Here is a 23,413-nt window from a genome sequence, read left to right on the forward strand (position 1 = left end):
TGAGTCCTCGTGTTATAAAGGATTAATTGCACTTGTCTTTTCAAAATTTTCCAAAATTTTCACTTCGTGACTCGGACAATTTTGGAAAATTTTGAAAACACTTGTGCAATTAATCCTTAATAGTACTCTGCCTCATGTGATTACCTATACTAAACACAGGCGTTTCGAGTAGTCTGTCTAAAAACATTGCTAGGTTAGAGTATAGTAGTAGTAATATCACTACTGTTATCTTTGTTATTGTCATCATTATTAAAATGGGGCAGAACAAACATTTTTGGCATGCAGTAATTCAATTTATTTCTCTCAATCCACGCACAATATTTTTAATTCACGTACAGCCTTCTGCTTTGTTTTTTTACCTTTTGATCTTAGTTTATAATTTGTAGTTGTTTTTTTTTCTTTATCGTTATTGCAGAATTGCCCTGTATAAGGGAGCTGTAATATTTTAAAGCCTCAGTATGCATGTATGTATGTACTGTTATAACTTTTTTATCGGGCTTTTGATTCACTTATATCGCGTCCATTAGTGTTTTTAAAATTTGCTGTTTTTGACGTAGGAAACTACCTACACGAACGTAAACCGACGGATACTATAAACCTAAAAATTTTGCGGTCCACAGAAACAAATACAGCCTTCAAAATGAGCCAATCACAGGCACGTACAAATTAACAACTACATTAACAAATACAAATATTGACAATGCGGTTATACCACCCGCTTTTCGCTGTTTGCTTTTTCGAAATGCACTCAGTGTTCGGAAACATGTACGTCACGAGAAAAAGAAATAATGATCTTGTCGAATACGACAAATAATAAACTTGTTATATACCTTCTTATACTTAAACTTGCCGGTTTTTGGTAACTGGGCTGGCAAAACGACGATTCCATTTCTGAGTTACTTTGAACCTTGTTATGACAGCGAGGCTTCTTTTCTCACTTTGATTATGAAAATTTGTTTTCATTCATAGGCCAGAAAAAGAAAAAAAATAATAATAAATAAAGAAATACAAAAATATCACTTAATGAGCTTCAAAGCAACTCCGAAATGGCCTGTTGGGGTTGCGGTTACAAAATGATCACGACGGAAAACTGATAGTTTTTAGAGAAAATATTCGTCCAACCGGGAGGATGTGATGATCTATTTAGATAAATAAACTTCTACTATTCATATGGTGTGTACGTGTGTAGAATTCATATGTACGTGACAATATTTGATATTGATTCGACTTTTTTCAAGATTTAAACTAGCCGTAAGATACCAAATAAAATGGTTTCCGGTATGTATTACACTTCCCTTAATTTGAATTAAGTTCGGCTTATGAAAAGTTGGGCATGTGAACTGGGCCTAAGTACATTCATTCCTGATCTCGGAACACGTTAAATAATAATAAATTCTTCTCTCTGGCACAAGTTCTGAGAAATTTAGAGCAAAACGTAGCTTTGCTGATGAAGATTGTGAGATATGGTCGAAAGCTAGTTTTTTTTACTACAATTAGTATTTATAGCTGGCATCGTAGTTGTTTTTTCACGTTTCTTTGACTAATGGAAACAGAAAAGAAATAACTTTCTGAGAAGAAAATAATAATAATAATAATAATAATAATAATAATAATAATAATAATAATAATAAAAATATAAATGGTGGATCACGTTTCAGTTCCCAAAACGTGCCAAGCAACTAACGAAACGTGTTTACTTTTCTCAAGCATGATTACTTAAACACTTTCAATTATTCGAGGTAATTTGCATTTTAAAAGGTGTACATGTATATATAACCAGGAAGTTATAAACCAAAGGAACATTTTGCTTTTCACAAGCGAGAGTTAAAGCATCACAAAGAAGTGACTAATATCCTCGCTGAGGAAACATGAATAACTCCAGCGTAGGAACCGATAATTTGCCAATTTGTTCTCGGACAGTTTCCACGATTCTCGCGTCGACAATCTCCTTGGTTAGCGTTGTGTCGTTCGTCGGCAACGGCCTCGTCACGATAGCTTTCCTAATGAACACCACTCTCAGAACAAGTACAAACTACTTCATGGTCAACATGGCGATTTCTGATCTCCTGTCGTCTTTAACAAATTGGCCGCTCTCGGCGACTGAGCGGTTCCTGTCAAGAAACTTTATGATCAGAGGTTCAGTGGGTGACTTTGTCTGCAAACTTGGACATTACTCCAGAGCTATTTCGCAGACTGTTTCTGTTCTAAGTCTGCTGTTAGTCGTTGTGGACAGATACGTCGCGATTGTCCTTCCCTTTCAGTCCATTCTGGTTACAAGACGAAAAAGAGCTGTTGTGTTGTTATTCACTTGGATTTTCTCGTTATCGATTGCCTTCCCTTACTTTTGGTCCAGTAAAATCATTCAAGAAGATCACAAAATACTTTGTAGAACTTTTGTTTCTTGGAACACCACTCAACGGTCTGTATTCTATACGGCAGGATTTTTGATATTTTACTGTGTGCCACTTATTTCAATAATTATACTCTACTCACGGATCATGAAGAGTTTACGAGGAACAAGACCAGGAGAGGAAGAACAAAAAAACACGAGGATTAGAAATCTGTATCAGAATCGAATTGTCATGAAAGTTTCCATGTGGATCATTAGTGCCTTTTTCATTTGCTGGACTCCCCTTTGTGTCTATATTATACTAAAAAAAATCTTTCCAGCCTCGGCTTTCGCCGAAGATTCGTGCATGGTATTCGTTGGGTTCTTTTTCTACGTTTTTCCAACCCTGAGCACGGTAATCAATCCTATAATTCTTTTCCGATATAGCTCAAGATTCTCTAAGGCACTTAAGGAGCTGTTTAGTTGCTTCAATTGCAATTCTTCTCAGTACTGCAAAGGTGGGCGGGTTTCACCACAACATGATGTTGTGGAAATGCGAGTAATTTGATATTAACACTCAAGAGATATTCAGTATGCCTGATAGCTGGTAGGTTGAACGTGATTGCAGCCAGAGAACGTTGAATTTAGTTGAATCATCTTCTCCACTTAAAACACTTTTTCCAAAAGTCGGCAAAACAACAATTGCGTAGAATTTTTTAGAAGCATGAAACTGAGGTAGATCTAAATTGACAATATTGGAGGACCAACTGGTACCTGTCTGATTGATGTGAAAATGAGAGAAAATAAACTATTTCATTGGAAGATCATATATCATGAATTGTTGCGATCACAAGCTTAAGGGGTGCGGCCCTGTTGTAGGGCTTAATATTTTACCAGGAATAACAAAATACTTCCTCTATTTGCGTTTTAGGGGCTAAATATGTCGTCGTTATGTGGGACTGTATGTTATATAATTAGGGGTTATGTAGCAAAGTAAAGAAGAGTAAATAAATTCCGAACATACGTGTGTTCGTTATCGTACACGATCTGTATGCAGGTGTTGTTTTTCTGTTGTATATATACTCAAGTGGTTTCCCTTACAACTGAAATAGATTCTGAATTTTCTAATAAATTCTTTGATATTTAGAAAGATATAAAAATGCTTTCCAAATTCAGGTTCAAGGTGGCAAAAGATAACCAAAAGCAATCTTCCACCATTTGTACTGTCGATCAATTTCGACGACAGTCATTGCATTGTGCACTATTGCCAAACAAAAGCAAACCCGATATGCTTTCTCCTTGGTAAATACGCTGCCATTTGATATACGATAGCCAAGAGACCCAACTCACGATTTTCTCGAAGGCTTTTCACTGCAGCTGTTAAATTAACAGTAGAATGATATGCATCAGAGCAAAACATCCTGCCCCAGAATATTTACTTTCGAATGCACCAGAAAGTAATGAAAAAGGTCTTAACAGTAAACGTCTGATGACATTTTTGTAAATCAGAAGTACCTACTCAGGATATTGAAAATCCAGGCTAAAATAACAGACTATAACGAAAAGCAATCTTCCGCCGTTTTTGTTATGCTGTAACAGATGCATAAATTATTTAACGATTCAATCCGTGTGAGTGTGCTTTATTGGCCTCTTTTTTCCCAGTAGCAGCCTTTATTAAAGCGACCGATGATATTCTGCCTTGTAAGTCAATATTCCAGTTGATATACGACTTGTAGTAGACTCAACTCACGACAGTGTCCATAATGTCTTCCAGTGCAGTTATAAAGTTGTCAGTTTTGCGGTGATAATATTAAGAACTCAGCCTCTTTCAAGTTTTCAGTATATCCGAAGAAATAAATTACTGTTTTTGAGTAAAAACGATTATTTTCGTGAATAAGTGAGCAAACCACAGCCAAAAGCAATCTTCACCTGTTTTGATTATCCTTTCCCCGATTGAATGCCTGAATTTTGAGGTCGATAAACGCTATTGGCTGACTTAATTTTCTACTGGCGCGGATTTTCGGTAATAAATCGGCCAGCATGCATGATATCCTGCCTACTTCCTCAATACGTGATTTGATGTATGACAACTAACTGTTGCCTGCAGGCGTCTAATTGCACCTGTGAAATTGTTTATGGAATACAGTCGGAGTGCATCATACTCCCGAATCGAATGTCTATCAACTTGTCAATTTATCCAGAATTTATCCTTTTACACTAAAATAGATCATTTTGTGCAACAAATTAAACATGAGCAACTCAACTTAAAGCAAAAAAAAAAAAAAAAAAAAACGATTGCGAAAAGTGATCTTAGCTTCCATCGTTTTATATTTAAATTCACTACGTAAATTTCTGACAAAAGTTTGGTTGCGTGCAATTGGCAGAATTTCCGCCTTAAAGCCTTGGCTTCTTGGCCAATACGCGGCGATATGTTATCCAATAGCGCCAACGATTACTTTCATGCAAACGATACCCGAGTTCGACTCTGAGTTAATTCCTATGCTTATCATGTTGGCACTAGTCATAAATATTTGTAAATTTAATAATGTACATGTTGGTTTTCAGTCAATGGGTGAGAGAAATACAGAAATAAACATAGAATACATGTAGCATGATAATCTGACTTAGAAGAGTGATAAAAAATCTGTAATGCGCCTGAATCCTCCGCAGTCTCAACCCTTCTTTATAAGGGAGAACGAGTTGAATACGAACTGGTGGGGCATGGCAACGAGCGCGAAGCGGGGGCTTATGGGAAGGAGAAAAGCGAAGCGAGTGGTTCCTTGCGTACCTGCTACAGCTTCGAGCGAGCGACTGGCGACGAGGCAAGTCCTGCGCAACGCTATTTAGGCGGCGTGGTCGAGCGGTTAGGGCGCTGAACTTGCAGTCAGGGTTCAACTCCCGCTCTAGCCGCTTGTTGGAATTGTTCTCGGTAGCCCCGAGTTCAACTCCTCGGCAGCGCTGGTAAAAAGCCAACTGGTTTGTCTACTGCCAGTTGGGATTTTTAACCTGCTCTTTTGAATTTGGATTACTAGTTTCCCATCGTTTGAGTGGAGTACCAGAAAACAAGCTTGGCGCACATCCACTATAAACAAATCATTTACATATTTTACATTTACATGCGTCTAAAAGCCCATACACAACATACATATAATCCTTTATCTAAACACGATAATGATTTAAGGATTTAAGCGTACACATACATGTGTGTATGCGTCTAAAAGCCCATACACAACATACATGTAATCCTTTATCTAAACACGATAATGATTTAATGATTTAAGCGTACATATACTTGTGGGGGTCGTGATTTATCAATGCTAACTGCCCAGTAAAAAGCATAAAACCTGCATGAGCTGTGCGCGACCATAGCCAACTTTGAGGTGAAAATAGGTCTAAAATTGAATACAAAAATGAAATCCATTATTTAAAACTAAGTTGTATGTCTGTTTCCATTTTAGTTTTTGCTATTATGATTATATCGGTAGTTGCTCATGTGCAGCTGTAAATGGTTTCACCAACCAACCAAGTCGTAATGTCATGATCAATTGGTTGCAGACGTTGGTCTGTTGTTACACGGTTGTTGGTCCCGTATACTGCCATTATGACCCGGCCAAAATGAAGATTAAGCTAAGCTGATGGGAAATAGATTTGTCAAAATAAGTTAAAGGTAAATTTTCCTGGGTGTTGTAACAGTTTTCACTTTCTTCTTGTCCCACAGGATTACTGCTGTTATTCGGAGCTTACCTAGCCTGGGAAACTCGTAAAGTACACATTCCAGCCTTAAACGACAGCAAAATGATTGGAATGTCTGTGTATAACGTCATCATTCCATGCACGCTTGTAATTCCCATCCTGGGGCTTGTCCGTGACCGACCTACAACCCAGTTTGCTCTGACGTCATTTCTGACGATTTTCTGCACTACGCTTACACTGTGTCTCGTATTTGTACCGAAGGTGAGTAACTTGCACTAACCAATCGATGATGGCAACTGGCAATCTAACTGTTACTTCACAATTTAGCTCTAATGTGAGCGTTTCTGAGTGTTAAGGACCATTAGACAGCCACACATAGAAAGCAAGCTTAATTCCAAGGATAATGGGGTAATGTACTAAAGAAACTGTGGTGCTGCGTCGGTGGGGAGTGAAAGACGTATGTTTGGTTTCATCAATAGAGTTGATGAGGTAATTTGGCCACCGTAAAGAGATTCGAGAGCTGACGTTTCGAGCGTTAGCCCTCCGTCAGAGGGAATCAAAGAATTATGGGTTTTATGGGGTTTATATAGTGAGCAGTAGAGCTACGCTATTGATGGGAGCATGGTAACGCGGAAAACAAGAATAACTTATTGGAATAAAAAGCGTTCACTTGATTTAGTGGGATTAAGAGTGCTGATTTGGAACACGAATTTTTGTTCTAAGTTTTAGCGGCGTTCTGTGTTACAGGACTCTGTAGTCGCCTAATAATGTCTAAAATGGTGGTGTCCTGTATTTCTGCGCAATTTTTACACTGCATCCTGCAACTTTAAACACCTTTTTGGGTGCTAGCTGCATAGCCGTACCGGGCGTTCATTGGCCTAAAAGAAATGTACCCAGCAACAAAGTACTTATATATCTTTTCCTTTTTATAGTCGTGAGTACTGATCATTAACGACTTCATTCAGGTTGTGATGATTTTCTAGGATATCAACAACTTTATCTTTTTGTAAGGCAATTGGTTAAATGGAATATTATCAGATAAAGGAGAAGTTTTATTCGTTGGTTATGTACCTGGAAATTTGCCATCGAGTGATTATTTTGTTTGTCGACATCCTCAAGATACCTCGTCCGGGTGTCTAAGGATGATGAGAACTAGCAAATAGTAAAAAAAAAAAAACAGAAAAATATTTATGGTCAATGAACATGTTATGATTTCAAATGTCTGTTACAATGCTGCGGTTTTTTTTATATAGATATTGTTCTTGAGAACAGAAGACGGCAACCGAATTCCAACTGCCACTGGGTCAACTATGGACGCCGCGGCACACACGTCAGCAAAAGTAAGCGTGTTTGTTATAAGTCCATTTAATCATTATTCTATCACTTGTTTTGCTCTTTAGACGCTAAATGCTTTGTCACATCAGACGCGTTCAAAATCAAGACTGTGAGAGTGAAAAATTCCACCTTTTCTTCAGCTAATCAGTTCTGGAAACCAATGACACCCATACGAAAGAAAGTGTGTCCCCCATCCAACCCCCCTCCCCCTCTACCTCACCTCCATCTGATTAACGGATTGAATAACTTGATTTAATTTTAATAATCAAACAACAACATTGCATCAAAGTCCAATACACATAAAGCAAAACAAAAAAACTTACAACCCAAATGTATCGCAACTTTAGGAAATACGTTTACAAAACGAAAATCTAATGTACAACATCTGATGGAGCAAAATTAGCGGAATATTGGAGGCTTGAGGGCTAAAGTTAAACGGTAAATACGTTTCTCAAATCTAGCTATGTATCATGATGGGGGAAATAATTTTTATTTTATTTTCTCAATTTGTCAGGTGGCACCACAAAAGGAAACAGAGGTAATAGACAACAACATTTTAATTAATAGCTGCAAATCCTACGACCATATGTGAGGTCCTTTAAAATGTCATATATCACTTAAAACTTAAACTATGTATTATGGAGGAAATAATTTCCATTTCAATTGTATGGAAAACTCTTCTCTCAAGGTTAACTAATTTTGAAGCATTGAAGCTTTGATGAAGAAGACTGTGAGAAACAGTCGAAAGCTTCAATGCTTCAACATTAGTAAACCATGAGAGAAAAGTTTTCCATACAATTGACTAAGATTCCAAGGTCAAGAATGAACATTCACGGTATTAATTTTCATTTCATTTTCTCATATTTGTCAGATGGCACCACAAAAGGAGACAGAAGTAACAGAGGCATGATAGGTCCACTGGAGAAACTCAAAAACAGTAGCGACAAGCTGCACAAAAACTTGGCTAGGTGTCCATGTAAAGCTGACATCCTGATAATCTGATTCATCATCAGTTTAGGCTGTGGGTGTGATTTCAGTGGCACCTTATGGAACTAGAGCTAACCTCATCCCCAAAATCACTTGACATCTTATGAAATAAGGCTTACTCAAACAACATAATAACTACAATAACTACAATTCCTGCGAACATGTATGAGATCCTATAGAATGCCATCAATCAGTGTACTTCACCTGATGAACCATACCAGTGTTATTGGAGCACTTAAAATTTAACTATGTATTATTGGGAAAATTCACCATTGATCTCAGACAGGTCATTATCTAGTATACCGTATTTTCTCGATTAAGCGCCCCCGGCGTTTATTTAAAACTTGGCCTCAGGGACCCGGCGTTTATTTGAAGCCGGCGTTTAATCGGGGTCCGGCGTTTATTAATGAAGTAAAATTTTCGTCAATTTTTAGGTTGATTTATTATTTTACATTCTTTGAGACCCCTTGTGCAGTTTGTCAAGGCGGGACGATTTCTCCCCTGGACCCGACCTGACAGACCTGAGAGTGCCTCAGTCATAACAACAGGAACGTGAACACTGCTATATATTTTCAAGTTTGTTTTGTTGTACACCATACATCGCAGTTAATGTTACGCCAGACATGTTTGTTAAGCATTTATTAAAGTAACAAAAGCAGTATACCGTACAGTACGTGTCATAGCAGTGCTTTTCTAGTGAATATCTCTACTTGTTGGCTCGATGCAAATAAACGCCAGTACCTCGAACAAACGCCCCCGGCGTTTATTTAAAAATTAGCAGTTTTGACCCGGCGTTTAAACGAGGCCGGCGTTTAATCGGGGTCCGGTGTTTAATCGAGAAAATACGGTACTCAGTTAAATAAGCAGAACTTTGCAAGATCATCTTCCGTGTACCGAAATTAGTAGAAATATTGACCACGTTGGAGTGTTCCTTTACGTACGGATTTACTTCTACAAACTCCTTTCTAGATCTGATCTTTTATACCTTAGAGATACTGTTCAGATTACCTCGTAAATATGTTCTGTAAATGATCATAGCTATTAACAACACTCGAAACAACGATAACCTCCACCTACTTCGATGTCGCAGTACCCTAGGACAAAATTCCTTTTCATGTCGGGGAACCGACAACAGCGAACTCACTGTATCCTGAAGTCCGCTGCTCCAAAGGTATTTAATTTCGATATCTAAACGTAACTTAAAGCCGGCTACCTGCTCAGCAGTTGGCTGAACATTTAATGTCATCGATTCAATAATAGCTTACTTTCAAAGATTCTTTACTCCTTTTCTCCTTACATAAGCTTTATTATCCAAGTTTACCGTTTGCTACAGTTGTCTGTCGTTTCATGTTATAACTGTATATTAGGTGTGTAGATCCTGCTTGGGAACCTAATAAACCTTACTGTATGGATTTAAGCTCATCGTTTTAGACCTCGCTTAAACTTACAAATTATACAAACGCACCCTCCACTTAGTTATCGCAAATCACATTACAGCTTCAATAAGTGACAATAACTGACACTGACCTAAAAAAGACAGGAAGGCACATATATGCAAATGAAAGAGAATATAGCAATTATCAAAACTGTATCTGGAAATAATCATCGATAACTTTATGATCTATATAATGTGTGACGAATCACAGAGGAACTTAGCGGTTTCCAAGTGACTGGACCCATAGTGTTTTTCAATCGATTATCAAAGTAATTATTCTGGCCAATCACAACACATGCAAACAGCGCAACGAACCAGTCAGAATTCAAAGCAAATACTACATGTAACCGGCGCCAAACCCGGAAAAACACATACGAGCAACTGAGTCACGATCGGTTTTGGTTTTGTTTCTTATTGGTTGAGAAACTGGCGCAAATTTTTGATAACCAATTACAGACCGTAGTCGCCGAGTGTCATTCAAGTCCATCAGACAAAAACTTGAAAAATCGCAGCACATCAGCCCAAAACCACAAATAACAGTATAATCATTGTATAATGCAATTGCGGGGATTTGATCGGCTTTGCTACCACAGTATATGAGCCATCATACCATGCCCCACAAATACTTACACTATACCTCATCTTCCGGTCTTGTTTTGCAAAATAAAATGTGGCAAGATTTAGCGAAAGTTTTTGGTTGTTTTTAATAAAACAATTATTCAACTCCTGCCTGTGTCAAACGCGGGCTCATGGAATAGTTGCTGATTATTTTGAGAAGTAAATGATAAGAGTCGAACAGAGTGCAGATTGCATACTCTACTCTAACTTGTAATTGTATTTAATACGACTACATATGCGATTAAGTATAAACTGAGCCTAAGTCATATATCTCTGTGGTGTATATAAAGCTTAATAATCTATACATATAAGTATAGTGAAATGGGTAATGTATATAAATTGTTCGATTAAACGTGCTATTAAGAAAATGGTACATGTTCTTCATCGATTCACTTTCTCATTTTCTGTCCTTTGTTGTTGCGTATTTGCCGATTACTGTGACCTATTTTGTGAAGATGTTTAAAATGAGCACTGACTTGAGTGACTTCTGGAGCGTGTTTTCAGGCCACTGTCATTCGGGAGTCGCTAGAGTTAGCTTGGTCGATCGCTATGCAACTCAGTGGACAGAATTAGCAGAATCAACAGTAATGCTGATGCGGTCGTGTCTAAATATAAAATGTGTAAAATGAAACATTTTAAATCCTAAACTGAAATCTAAAAGCTGAGTGATTATACAGCTAGCTAACTGAATTATTTGGGGGCTTCACACTAGAGCTTGTAAGTATAATCTAAGTGCACTTGAAACCTACTTGAGTGTGAAGGGGTAAAACCTACCAACTTGTACTTTACTTAGTGACCATGGAAACGTTCGTAGTTCAAAGAAGCCGAAGTACGCCGCCAAGTATGGCCAACACCACACTTGAGAACGTACTTGACCAATAGGAAAAGGGAAACCAACTGAAAGCCACTTGCTGCGGTGCCAGGACAGATAAACATTTTGCCGTGAACTAAAATTAATCCAAAAAAAAAAAAAAATTAAAATGGATGGCTGGAGATACGCCTCGCAGTTTGAGGACTCCATGGAACAGTCTTTTTTGTAAGTAAGCATAAAAAAGAAGGAAAAGCCGATACAAATAGTTAAACTTACGATCTTATTTGAATTTCATCTTTACAGACAGCCTGAACCATCGATTTTCAGTTCAGAAGATGTCGCCTGTTCTTTTGTTTTGTCGCCAAGCACTCGTAAACAATAAAGTACCTGTGCATTTCCTGTAATGTTAAAACTCTCTGAGTTAAAATTAAAGAAAAAATAAAGAGTAAACAACATAAAAAGTTTTTCCGTTGCAAAGGCTCCATGATTTTCCGGCGAGCAATCGCATGTCTGATTTTACCGTGAACGATGAGTGACAGCTTTGTCACCAGGTGTGAAGCCAAGTTTTCTAAAGTGCGACTTGAGATTTTCAAGTGCACTTGAATCAAGTGCTTACTTGAAACTAACTTAGCTTGTAGTGTGAAGCCAACAATTAAGTTATTAATCTAATTGAAAGAAGAAAAGTAAGAGAAGATACAAGCAAAGAAAAGATATTGACGGAAAGTGTAACACTTGATACAGGGACGCCCATTATGGTTCGTTTCGGTGGAGTATTTCTTCGGAAAGCCATTACTCGCGATAATGTGATTTAAATTGTGAAGAAAACTAGCGTTTTCTTTTATCAAAGGTCGCTAAAACTTTGGGCGAAAAAAGGACCAGCTAGCAATTTCGGAAAGCCAAGGTAACAGCAGGTCGTAAATACAAGACACAACATTTGAATTATACTGCTTAAATTTTTTTGTTGGGTGCTCCAAATACACAAATTTGAAACTAGAAAAATTCCAAATGACAAACAGACATTTCCCGCACACATCTTTAAATCTCTCCCATTTGTAATCTCGCTGGTGCTGATAGTTTACTGAGTTATGAAGTTTAGCACCAGTATATGCCAACGATTTCTTCATGAAATCTCTCTTACCTGCCATGCTCGGATCTCCGAAAACAGAACTTTTTTCTAAGATTTTAACTGAAGGTGTGCTTTCTAGGGACCATGAAGCGAGACATCTATTAGATTGTAACTGATAAACTAAAGTTAACACCCCGTGATAGTAGATATGCTTGAGAGACCGTCATTTCACAGTACTTAAGACATCTTCGGATGTTGCACGCCATTCATTATTTTAGCACCTGTTACGTGACTTCGTTCAAGTTCAGTTCAGTTCAGTTCACGTTTCATTTCCCGCCATAAGTAACAGAAGATAGAATAATCTTGAATAAATATCTAACAATAGAGCATTTGGAAATACAATTTATAATGAAAAACATAGAAGCGAAAAAAAATTCGTAATTCACAACTGTCATATTTATAACCTTGAAAATGAAGTTACGATGACTTCGAAACGTATGATTTTTTTCGATATTTTCATTATTAATAAAAATCTAAATGGGCTTTAATGGATAAGAAATAAAACGACTCGAACATTTTAAGTTTGCGTGACAAAGCTTTTACTAAACTCAAAATGTGTCTCTCTTGCTAGTAAGACACGGGGAATGACGGGAAGGGAAAAAAAACCTCCAAAATGAAATTTGAATCGATAGAACTGAATGATCACCACCATCATTGCCGATCTGCTGGTGTCGTCACTCTCTCTATACACCAGTTAAATCTACGAGCATGTCAGGCGTGATTCAAATCTATGTCAGGTGTAATAGGCCATTTCCGAGTTGCTGTGAACCTCACTATGAAAGCGAGGCTAAGTGCAAACCTTTTCATATGAAAATTAGTATTGTTTGCATTTGAATGAAAACTAATTTTCATAACAAAAACTTTGCACTTAGCCTCGCTTTCATAATGAGGTTCAAAGCGACTCGGAAATGGTCTATTCAAATACACTGGAACTCCATTGATACAACCGTTAACATGACATGAAAATTTCTTTAACTTATTAACTGGGCCATAAAAGGCCGTTAGATGGGGACTGTCGTATGGCGGGCATCCCGCTTATCAGGAGATAAATAACATATGAACATAAAAATTGTATCGCAAGATATACATTTAATAAAGTTACTTCATACAAAACATTTCATTGTTATGTAAACCCTTCACCTTAGTGTACCGAGTAATTGTAATCTTTTCTCATTTTTTTCTTACAATGTCTTTGTCTTCATGTTTGCTGGCGACCAATTCCATTTAATCAGGGCGGGATTCCTTAGACTCGCTTCCAGAAACCATTCCAATGACCCGTTGCGTTGTATCTGGAAAAATTACCAAAAACTTTTACAAACTCTTTAATGTGTGATGAACCAGAGAGGAACATAGCGGCTTCCAATTGAATGACTCCAGAGAAGTATTCAATCGAGGGTCGTAAAACCAACACAGTAATTTCTCTGACCAATCACAATCAGATTCATAATCGGCGTAAAGTGCGGGAAAAAAAGGTGTGCGAGTAAGCCACGATTCGTCTTAGTCTTCCTTCTCATTGGTTGAGTAGGTGACGCGAATTTTGTCAACCAATTACAGTACGCAGTAAAGTAAAACCAAAGCAAACTAAATAAATTTCGACACTCCATTGAAAATCGCTCTTCTGCACTCGAGAACTGACGATTTTTTCTGGGCCAGCTGGACGACACTTTTTTGTCCTGCGATAGCAGAACTCGAAAGAGGCGCACACACTTATATGTTATGGAGTTAATTGAGCGGATCGCGACTCTTTCATGGACACTGTGACCTACATGCTTACATGCTAGTAAACAATCAGTGAAAGTTTGAGAAAATTGTTTTTTTTTTTCTGACAACTTTATTTGGAGGAAATGACCTTAACAAAACCAAACAAAGATCATTACAAGTGAGATAGTTTATCAAGTACTTACCCATAGAAGTCAGTGTAGTAAGAATCCACCACGTATCGATCAGGATGCTTGGTTATGAACTCTTTCATGGCAATTAGCAGTTCATCTCCCAAGGCTTCATATCCTAATTCTTTTTTTAAACCCATTCCTATTGCCAATGGCTGGTGTATCGCCGCATCCTCTACGCAAACGTAGTCACCGCTCACAAGAAACTTGTCAAAATAGTCAAGGGTTATGTTCATATGCGCGTGTTCATCATCCACGAGCAACCAGGGATGAGGGCAGTTCTAAAAAAAAGAGACAAACTGATTAACGAATTCTATTCTGATAGATATATTTTTTCAGTCAGTGACACAGGCATAATCCGAGTTTTCCCAACGAATCTATGACCCTCCCGATTGCTATAAATCGAATGCTCTACCACCGAGGTACAGGAGACTCGTGGGAGCTAAGGCCATTAAACTAGGTCACTCATTGGACAAACACCCTGCACACTGCTAGGATTTGAATGTCAATGCGTGGTACGTGAAATGTCATGTTTTAGGCCTGGTGAATAAATGATAGACGTACTTTTTTCAATCAGTGACACAGGTATACTCTGAAAAAGAAAATCCGAGTCACCCAACAGGAGACTTGCGACAGAAATTAAGATTTGAAACCTACACGATGAATTCACTTTAACATATTAAAATTTTATTTAAAGTATTAAAATGTTTCATTTCATTTCCCTAATCGGTCTGGATCTTCATTAATAAATTTTGAAAGGTTTCAGGGCTAACGCTAGAAACGTCAGCTTTTGAATCCATTTACGGTAGCAAATTTAGCCCGTCGATTTGGCTGATAAAACCAAACATTGATGGATTGACTGGATGCCTAGATGATGATTGGTTGGTTGATTAATTGCTCTCTTACTTGATTGATTGTTTCATTAGAGACATATTGCTAACTGCGAACGAAATGTGCTTGCTGACCTTAAGCAGTTTTTCTGGAAAAGCGTCTTCAATCTTGGCTGCATCACACTCAATGAATGAAATGTGTTCATCTGCCTTTGCCAAATCTCTAACCAAGCTTAGATCGATATCCAGAGAGTAAATATGTGTTTTGCAGCCGTACATCTTCATGATATTCGACATCCACAAGGCACTACCGCCAGCATAGGCTCCTAATTCAAATATGGTGGCAGGCTTGAGGTCCCAGAGAAGATGCTGCAAAATTACCAGATCTTGAGGTGCTTTCACGAGCTCGATTCCTCGCCAAGTAGAATGGTATTTACCTGTTTATGAAACCACAGTATTAACACAGCGCTTCTCTTAAAGTGCCCCTAACCCTTCAATTTGTTTTCTCGTGGTAGATTTCCATATCTTTCAAGAACTCATTTTCGAAAAAATTTTTGAGAAATATTGAATCCTTTTTATTTTACGAGCGCTAAAAGTTACTGAAATTTTTAAATTTTTGCGCCCTTTAAGCCCCGCTGGACAAATTTTTCTCTCGTGGGCTCATTAGGAACGAGCCAATGAGAAGCGTCCGATATTTGACACTTTCTTAGCTGTGACGTAAGAAAAGGACACCAGAAGGATTCAGAAGGAATCTTATGCATGCTGATTCCTTTCTCTACATTTCGAGAGTTGCTGCATCCAAAAACCACACATTTTCCAACCATTTTCTCTGTTTACAATTGAAGCATTACCGCGAATCTTCGGATATTTTTGCACGATGTCCTTTTCTTACGTCACGCTCCACATTTGGCCGAGTGGGGGACTAATGCGAACGATAGGTGAAAATATCGACAAGACTGCCTTCACTTCTAGCGCTCGTAAAAAAAAAAAGGATTCAATATTTCTCAAAATTTTTTTCGAAAATGAGTTCTTGAAAGATATGGAAATCTACCAAAAGAAAACAAATTGAAGGGTTAGGGGCACTTTAATTATCGTGCTTGTTGGCAAAATTTGTTTGAACATATAGTTCATTTCATCTTTGGTGATCATTCTCTTTATTTTCCTGGTGACCAACACGTCTGATCTGGCAGAGATATTGTATATCTGTAAGACTGTAAGACCAAGTTTCCTTAAACTGGCTGTTTCAGTAACCATTGCCACTCCCGAGTTTTGAAGTCTTTCTTACGTTTTTTTTTTTTTTTTGACATGGGAAGGGTGGGGACATCATTGAGGGAAGGGATGGGGGGTTAAAAAACATGGCTTCCAACCCGGGGTTGGGGGTGGGGCTTTTTTGTAGAGAGGGGAGCTTGAGACAGGAGGGGGTTTATAGAACTTTCACGGTATTTGTCTACATTGAGATTTACATCACTGCAAAATTCGTGAGAATTAAAGCTATCATGAGGACAATTCAGTAAGAGATGCCGAAGTGGTGTCAGAACTGGCGACAGACGACAAGCGACAAAGGAGTAGGAGAGAAGCACTGTCCCCTTCTAGGTCTGTAATGGACTTAAAATCAATCTACTCTTTGAAATTCTAATTCTACGACTCTTGTCTTCTTGTCATCAGAAATGAAAAGAACGCCACGAAGCAAAGCACGATTCATACCAATTGCACTTGGAGCACATCGATCTTCTAATCTTTCAAGGTTCTTAGGTTCATTACTTGTCGCAAGTGAGACTTACAATTAATAATATTTAAGTCCAGTCGATAAAAAATCCACAAGAATAAAGATGTCGTGAAATATCACATGTAAGCCTTTCCAAATACAACTGAAAATATACCGCCCACCCAAAATAGGCAAACTGAATCATTCCGAAGATAACCTCTCGCTAATTTATGAGCCCGTACGCTTATACTTAGAATAAACCTTCAATTTATTTAGTTGTATCTTTGGATTTTAAGAAATAACTGCAGTATAATTACTGGCAAATGGAAGCGCAGTGTCCTGATTTCGTTTGCTTATTTGCTTTTTAGCATGTTCATTTTGTCAGTTGCAATAAAACTTGCTATTTTTTTTTATGACTGTAGGCTGTAAATGCGCCCTTCAATAGCTCATTGTGAACCCGTTTTAGAAGGCCAAATTCTCTCCAAAAATACGAAGTCCTGGCCTCCTCAACAATATGCCCTTTGGATTATACAGTAAAACCCCGCGAGTAAGAACTTTCCATTTCAAAATTTAGCCTAAACAGGTTCTTATTTTCTGGAGAAAAAAAAATCACATTGTAGATCATAGAATTTAGTTGTATTCGGCCTTCATCCCGTATGTAACAGCCAGTTTTTCCCTATCCTTATATAAAATTTGAATAAAATGTAAATAAAAAAACTCATATAAAATGTCCTCAAAGAGAACTCTAAATGTCAATTGATCTTATTTGCCAAAATGCACACATGTTTTAGATTTTAGAACACCAGAACCTGTTTCAAATCAGTTATAGGGTCAACAGGTTCTTGTTTAGAGGGGGTCTAAGTGACAAATTTTAGGCTAAAAGGTTCCTAAAAAATATATTCTTATTCGCGGGGTTTTACTGCGGGGTGGGAGGGAAAAATTAAGGTATTCAACAAACACGCTCCATATTGCCATAGATCTATTCAGAAACGTCCGCTAATAAGTTGTGCAGTTTTATTAATAAATGTACATGTAAACTGCTCAATTAAGGGCTATATTTTAGGAGCAGTAAAACGAACTCCCTTAACCTATAAAACGGAGTACCTCAAACTCCGTTTCTCCTGTATTGGTGCCGTTCTGTGGAGTACTCTTCCTAAAACTCTGAGGCAGTGAGACTCTCTGGAAGGTTTTCCAACAGGGGGCAAATGAACACTTTTTTCTTTGGGCTCCCAGGCGGCAATCATGTAAACCAGTCACTTTTACTATATATTTTTACATATATTTTATGTTGTACAGATAGTTTTCCGTGTATTAATAAATAAATCACTACTTGTTCTCAGTTTGACAGTAACAGGGTTTTTATGGTGGACGGAGGGCGGGGGTTAGGGGGGGGGGGGGGAGTGAGGGGGTGGTTTGCCCTCGAGTGACCTTCAACTTGTAAGTTCCAAACTCCTTTTACTGACTTTAACAGAATGGAAGATTTTACCTTTTGAAATTCCCTTATAGTTTTCCAACGTAAGATCGCTTTCATTTCTCCTATCCTCGTGCCTTACAAAGCGGCTCTTATCCGACTTTAAAGATTCTTCCATTTTAGCAAAATCACTACTCCATTCCTTGTAGTGTGTTACTGAGTGCGGATCTGAAACAGATAGATTTTATATTAATAACATCAGTGATGCAACCCGGTTTTACAAAGTGATTACTGCCGTCGTCTAGTGACTGCGGCCCGCTGAAGGTACATATGCAAACGAACTTAGGCGACTACCCCTACAAAATCCACACTGATGATCCTGACAACAATGAGTCGAGCTGGTTACTCGATGATACCCTCTGGATAGCTATGATAAGCTATTCAGGTAAAACCCTAGCCAACTAAAGAAGCGTTTGGCATAGGGGGAAACCAGGCAACCACAGGGAGTGGACTGAAAAAACAAAATGATACGTGAGTCCGTAGGCGTTCACTTTTTCCTCACCCGAATCGCTGCCTTTACGCCAATAATATTTGCAAGTAGTTTGTCTTCATACAAAATCATTCGGGGTTTCCACAACGCTCTCCTCTGTCGACACATTACTTTCTTCCCCGATGTCTAGCAAACCCGATGACATCTGTTTCGAAACGCGTGTTAAGGACGGTGCCTACTAATACCGAAGTATTTTTGTGCGGCTTATGACTATGCGGGAAAAGCAGATCTTAGCAAGGCCTCTTGGAATCGAAAAAGAAAATTGGGGGTAACCACGCATTTTTCAGAGATAATTAAGCAATAATATCTCTAAAAAGCGCCAAAATATAAAGGAATGTATGGGATTTTTTTTCCTAAATTGAGGCTTAATTATCTCTGAAAAATGCATGGCTACCCCCAATTTTCTTTTGAGATACCAAAAGCACTTGCTAAGTTCTGCTTTCTCCGTATAGTTTTAAACTGCGCACAATTATCCCTGTATTAGTAGGCACCACCGGTACCCATAGAAAACCCGAGTATCTCGAGATGCGCAGAACGTATGCGCAGTAACAATAGTAGGCACCGTCCTTAAATTAAGCAATTCAACTGTTAATTTAACAGTCGGCCGTTAAGTCATTTGGGATAACGGCTGAGTCTGGGTTTCATCTTATATACCGAACAGAATCCGGCTGTTAAGTCATTTGGGATAACGGACGAATTTGTGTTTCATCTTACATACAGAACGCAATTCGGCCGTTAACTCATCTTGGATCTTCGACTTCCTTTAGCTTTGTTAACCCAGTGAAAGACTTATTGGGACAAAAAAGTTTCGTAATATAAAATTACATATTTCTCGTTATGTAAAGGCCCCAGGGAGGATACTCGGGTATAAACGTAACGGGGGGGTCCGACGAATTTTTTTGGGTCTGAAATTTTGGGGATGCACAATCTGCGAGCCAGCGAGGCATGCGAGACATGCGAGGCAGACGCGCGAGGCACTCAGGTTAGCCTAAAAACACTCGGGTTAGCCTAACATGCGTTCTGGTTAGCCTAAATAGCACTCAGGTTAGCTTAATGCATCAGTCAATTCCAGCTGTAAAGCAAATAATCTAAAAAAAGAGCAAGGCTGATTTCACGGTCAAGGAAGTATATTTTCCAATGTTTCGAAAGGTATACGGCCTTTCTTCTTCAGGGTATGTCTAAAACATACCCTGAAGAAGAAAGGCCGTGCCTTTTGAAATATTGGAAAATATACTTCCCTGGCCGTGAAATCAGCCTTGCTCTTTTTTGAGATTATTTGCTTTACAATTTTTTGCTGATTAGATCCTCCACTACAGGATCCGGTACTTTTATCTTGTCGCGGTGGTCCTTGCATACACAGTTTATCACTGGATTTTACTAATTCCAGCTGTGCCTATCCCCCCCGGGCAATAGTGGGGCATTTTCCCTCACTGTCCATCCCGGGGGTCGGGCATTAGCCTTCCACCCAATTACCCCGGGGCATTTGACCATCTTGCTTTTCTTTACCTAATAACATTTTCTTTTCTTCTAACGACCAATTGATTGGCAAATTAAGTAAGTTTCTTCTAGAATACGTATAGATAGAACGCAAATGGGATGCTAGAGCTGCAGAATGACCTATTTGGCACTGCATACGGGAAACAAGACGTAACTGGGACTAAATTTGGCCTGAATTACCTTAGATTTTACTGCAAGTCAGGCGAGAAAGGAAGAAAACAAAACATTTTTGAACCCCTACCACGGGGCATTTGAACAACAGTTTGTCCCAGCTGTGGGGCATTTGCCAGCTTATTTTCAAAATATCCTAATTCCCGGGTTCGAATTTCCGCCAGGCTAATACTTCTTACACAATTCAAGCCAAAGTTCCCGCAAGATCCGAAAGCAGTGATTCGAATAATCTGCATGTAGCTGGATAGCCGAATTTCCAGGAAACTGCGTATTTTCTAAGCGGCATGGGGCCCGGGGGCCACCGGCAAACACCAGTGAGAAATAAGAACTGAAACGTCATTTACTTATCTCCATGATTCATCTATTACACAAGGCCGGGGTCTCTCTCTCTCTCTTTTTTTTTCTTTTTTCATTTTTTTTTCTTTTCAACATCACAGGTCATTTGTGGGTCAAATAAGGATTAAAGCCAATATAAAAAAGTTAAGTCTCTAAAGCTTACTAGCTTAGGATAGGTCATCGGTGACAACACTCGATGCAGTTCCGTATTCTGGTAGACATTGGTTCCGTGAATTGACTACCTTTTATTCTTCTAAGAAACAAAATGAGGCAAAAAATACAAGGTAAGAGACAATATATTTCCTTGAACTAACAAATTCTTGAACTAGAATGTGCATGATCTTACTATGAACACCCCCACGGTTTTCGACGCCATTTTGACGAGTTTGAAATAACAGTGTTTGTATGGAAATCCGATGTCAAATAATTTTCATAAAACATCGCTGCTGTAAAATTCATGAATTGGAAACTTTAAGCACTAGGAAAAAGATTTTAGGGGAAAAAATGGAGAGATGTAGCTGTGCCAGAAAGCGTCCAGTCGTGTTTTGAACTTTCCATACATTTGTCTGTAAAGCGAACCAGCCGTGAACTGCTACTAAAAATAGTTCACGGGAAAGAAATACATATACTTTTTTATATTGGCTTTAATCCTTATTTGACCCACAAATGACCTGTGATGTTGAAAATAAAAAAATAAAATAAAATAAAATAATAATAATAAAAAAAGAGACCCCGACTCCGGCCCCGTCCCCGGCCCCGCGTTTCTGACACCCATCTTTGCGAACACAATAACTTTCATCGCTGGCCGCAACTTGCACCAGTCTTGTAACTTTTTGGGTGCACAATATAAGGTCCATGTATTTTTTTGAGTGCAAAATATTAGGCTCCGTTACCCCGCTTGGCTCATAAGGCGCCTGTCATGCAGGCTAAGGCTCTGTCACGTGGGATCCCCCGTCACGTTTATACCCGAGTAACCCCCCTAGGGCCTGCGAGAATTAGAAATATGTAAATTTATATAACGAAACTTCTTTGTTTGTCCCAATTAGTCTTTCACTCAGAAGAAAGTCGTTCTTGATGGACATCTGAGAGCGATGCTCGACCGAGCACGATTAGGGTCGATAAGAGTAGCACGCTCTGGCTATTGCAGGCACATAGATCGCGCACTTTATTCAAAATGTTTCATTTCGTTCAAAATTTATAGTGATGTTGTCACGCAATTTCGCAACGATGTAGTTTGGTCGTCGAGTCGAGTTTAAACACTGCAGTAGATGTTTTGACAGACGCTGAGAAAATGGACAAGCGATCTTATTTCAATTATTGTGCAATGTGAACACTGCAGTAAGATGTCTAAGATGTGGTATCGGTGTTGGCAAGCTAGCCTGCGAACGCAGACGTATTTCCGGCTGTCGAGATTCTCTCCGCAGGCTATTGGCAAGCTGGCACGAGAGTCGAATTGTTCGCTTGTATAACCGCTCCCCTGCTCTTGACTGATAGCTGCCTTATTTTGTTCTTATTATTATAATTAACGCTTTTAACTACATTCAACTGTGGGTTGTGTGATGCTTACCGTATTCTTGCTCCCTCTTCTCCATTATGCTTCTTATAACTATGAGCGGCTCAGTGTTGGGATATGCTGAGTATACGGTATGTTAATATTTGGTCGTCACATGTCTCATTGGCCGTAACGCAACACACAAGGATTGGAGGGAGATGGCGTGGCCTGGTGCCCAGGTTCAAGTCACGCTCTCACCCTGGATTTGTTTCACGGTACGGTAATCAAAGGCCACTCTTTGTAAAAAGCCAACTGGTTTGCCTCCTTCCAGTTGGGATTCTCAAGAAATGTTTTGTTCAGTTTGTATAATTCTTTCACCGACTCAGTACAGTAGTGTCCCCAATTAGAGCTACGTACAGACAATAGTGCCAAAAAATGTCATTTATTATATCGACGAGAGTGTTCTACTGAAAACTAAAACACTCGTAGAATCCATAAACCACTACATCCGTAACCCGAGTGACGTATTTTCCGTATACCACTCTCGCGAGTGACATATCGGCCAATGACGTCACGACTCCCGCCTTTTTTGTTGAAGGAACTTAATTTGCTGTTCATAGTAAAATAATGGCGACTTCAAGACTTTTTGTGGTAAGCGACGACGATGTAACTGCATTTTCCGAACAACATGAGAGCGAGAATACTAAGAAGAAAACGCTGGTGGAGTCTCACTCTCCTAGAGCTCTGCTTAACCGGCTCTTTGGTTGAACAACTGTATTTAACTTATTTAAAGTGTCTGTTATAAAAATGTAGCTTTTAGTTAGTGATTACGGCGTACACTCTGTTTTTTTACAAGAGCGTCTAATTTTGGAGCTGAGGCTGAACGTTCTTATATTTTTTTTGCGATTTGAGGCTGAAAACGTTCTTAAGATGTTCTTAAATTACGTGGTATACACTACATGCATTTCAGTAAATCAAGCAGTGCCTGCTGAGATATGGTATCAACAACTGCTGATAATGACAAACCGAGATGTGTGTCACCATTGTTAATGTTATACGAAACATGCCCTTAAGTATTTTGGTTAATTTACATTTGTTACCTTGATTTTATACAGATTAGCAAAATAAAAACGTTCTTAATCGACTCTCAGCCTGAGGAATGTTCTTAATACATTCTTAAAATTTTGGTTAATCTCAG

General features: G+C 38.6%; 3 protein-coding genes across 5 annotated transcripts in view; 2 read left to right on the top strand and 1 right to left on the bottom strand.

Moving 5' to 3' along the window:
- The window catches only part of LOC146472961 (gamma-aminobutyric acid type B receptor subunit 2-like), a 33,991-nt gene extending 23,206 nt beyond the window's left edge, over window positions 1-10,785 (top strand). For 2 of the 3 annotated variants that reach the window (XM_085118723.1, XM_085118722.1), the window contains exons 15-19: window positions 6,048-6,283; window positions 7,276-7,362; window positions 7,872-7,895; window positions 8,229-8,648; window positions 9,200-10,785. In XM_085118723.1, the coding sequence (XP_084974849.1) occupies window positions 6,048-6,283; window positions 7,276-7,362; window positions 7,872-7,895; window positions 8,229-8,267 (386 nt within the window). In that variant the 3' untranslated portion in view covers window positions 8,268-8,648; window positions 9,200-10,785. The remainder of the gene's footprint in view (window positions 1-6,047; window positions 6,284-7,275; window positions 7,363-7,871; window positions 7,896-8,228; window positions 8,649-9,199) is intronic. The other variant, XM_085118724.1, reaches the window with a different exon arrangement.
- LOC146472962 (neuromedin-U receptor 2-like) lies at window positions 1,746-4,524 on the top strand. The gene has a single exon (XM_085118908.1). The coding sequence runs from the start codon at window positions 1,869-1,871 to the stop codon at window positions 2,895-2,897; it is 1,029 nt and encodes a 342-aa protein (XP_084975034.1). The 5' UTR covers window positions 1,746-1,868; the 3' UTR covers window positions 2,898-4,524.
- Window positions 10,786-13,410: 2,625 nt separating the features above from the next.
- Window positions 13,411-22,396, bottom strand: LOC146472963 (uncharacterized). The gene is made up of 5 exons (XM_085118909.1): window positions 22,291-22,396; window positions 18,245-18,397; window positions 15,189-15,490; window positions 14,239-14,504; window positions 13,411-13,623 (listed from the first exon to the last, which is right to left on the bottom strand). The coding sequence occupies exons 1-5, from the start codon at window positions 22,313-22,315 to the stop codon at window positions 13,578-13,580; spliced, it is 792 nt and encodes a 263-aa protein (XP_084975035.1). The 5' UTR covers window positions 22,316-22,396; the 3' UTR covers window positions 13,411-13,577.
- Window positions 22,397-23,413: the final 1,017 nt, after the last annotated feature.

The sequence above is a fragment of the Pavona decussata genome, unplaced genomic scaffold (genome assembly GCF_977016875.1).
Source record: "Pavona decussata unplaced genomic scaffold, jaPavDecu1.1 SCAFFOLD_95, whole genome shotgun sequence".
NCBI classification, from domain to species: Eukaryota; Metazoa; Cnidaria; class Anthozoa; order Scleractinia; family Agariciidae; genus Pavona; species Pavona decussata.

Coding starts and splice junctions, on each gene's coding strand:
- LOC146472962 (XM_085118908.1), top strand. CDS start 1,869: ATGAATAACTCCAGCGTAGGAACCGATAATTTGCCAATTTGTTCTCGG.
- LOC146472963 (XM_085118909.1), bottom strand. CDS start 22,315: ATGGAGAAGAGGGAGCAAGAATACG. Junction 15,491..18,244: donor CTATAAGGGAATTTCAAAAG/GTAAAATCTTCC, acceptor TTTCATAAACAG/GTAAATACCATTCTACTTGG. Junction 14,505..15,188: donor TTCCAGAAAAACTGCTTAAG/GTCAGCAAGCAC, acceptor TCTTTTTTTTAG/AACTGCCCTCATCCCTGGTT.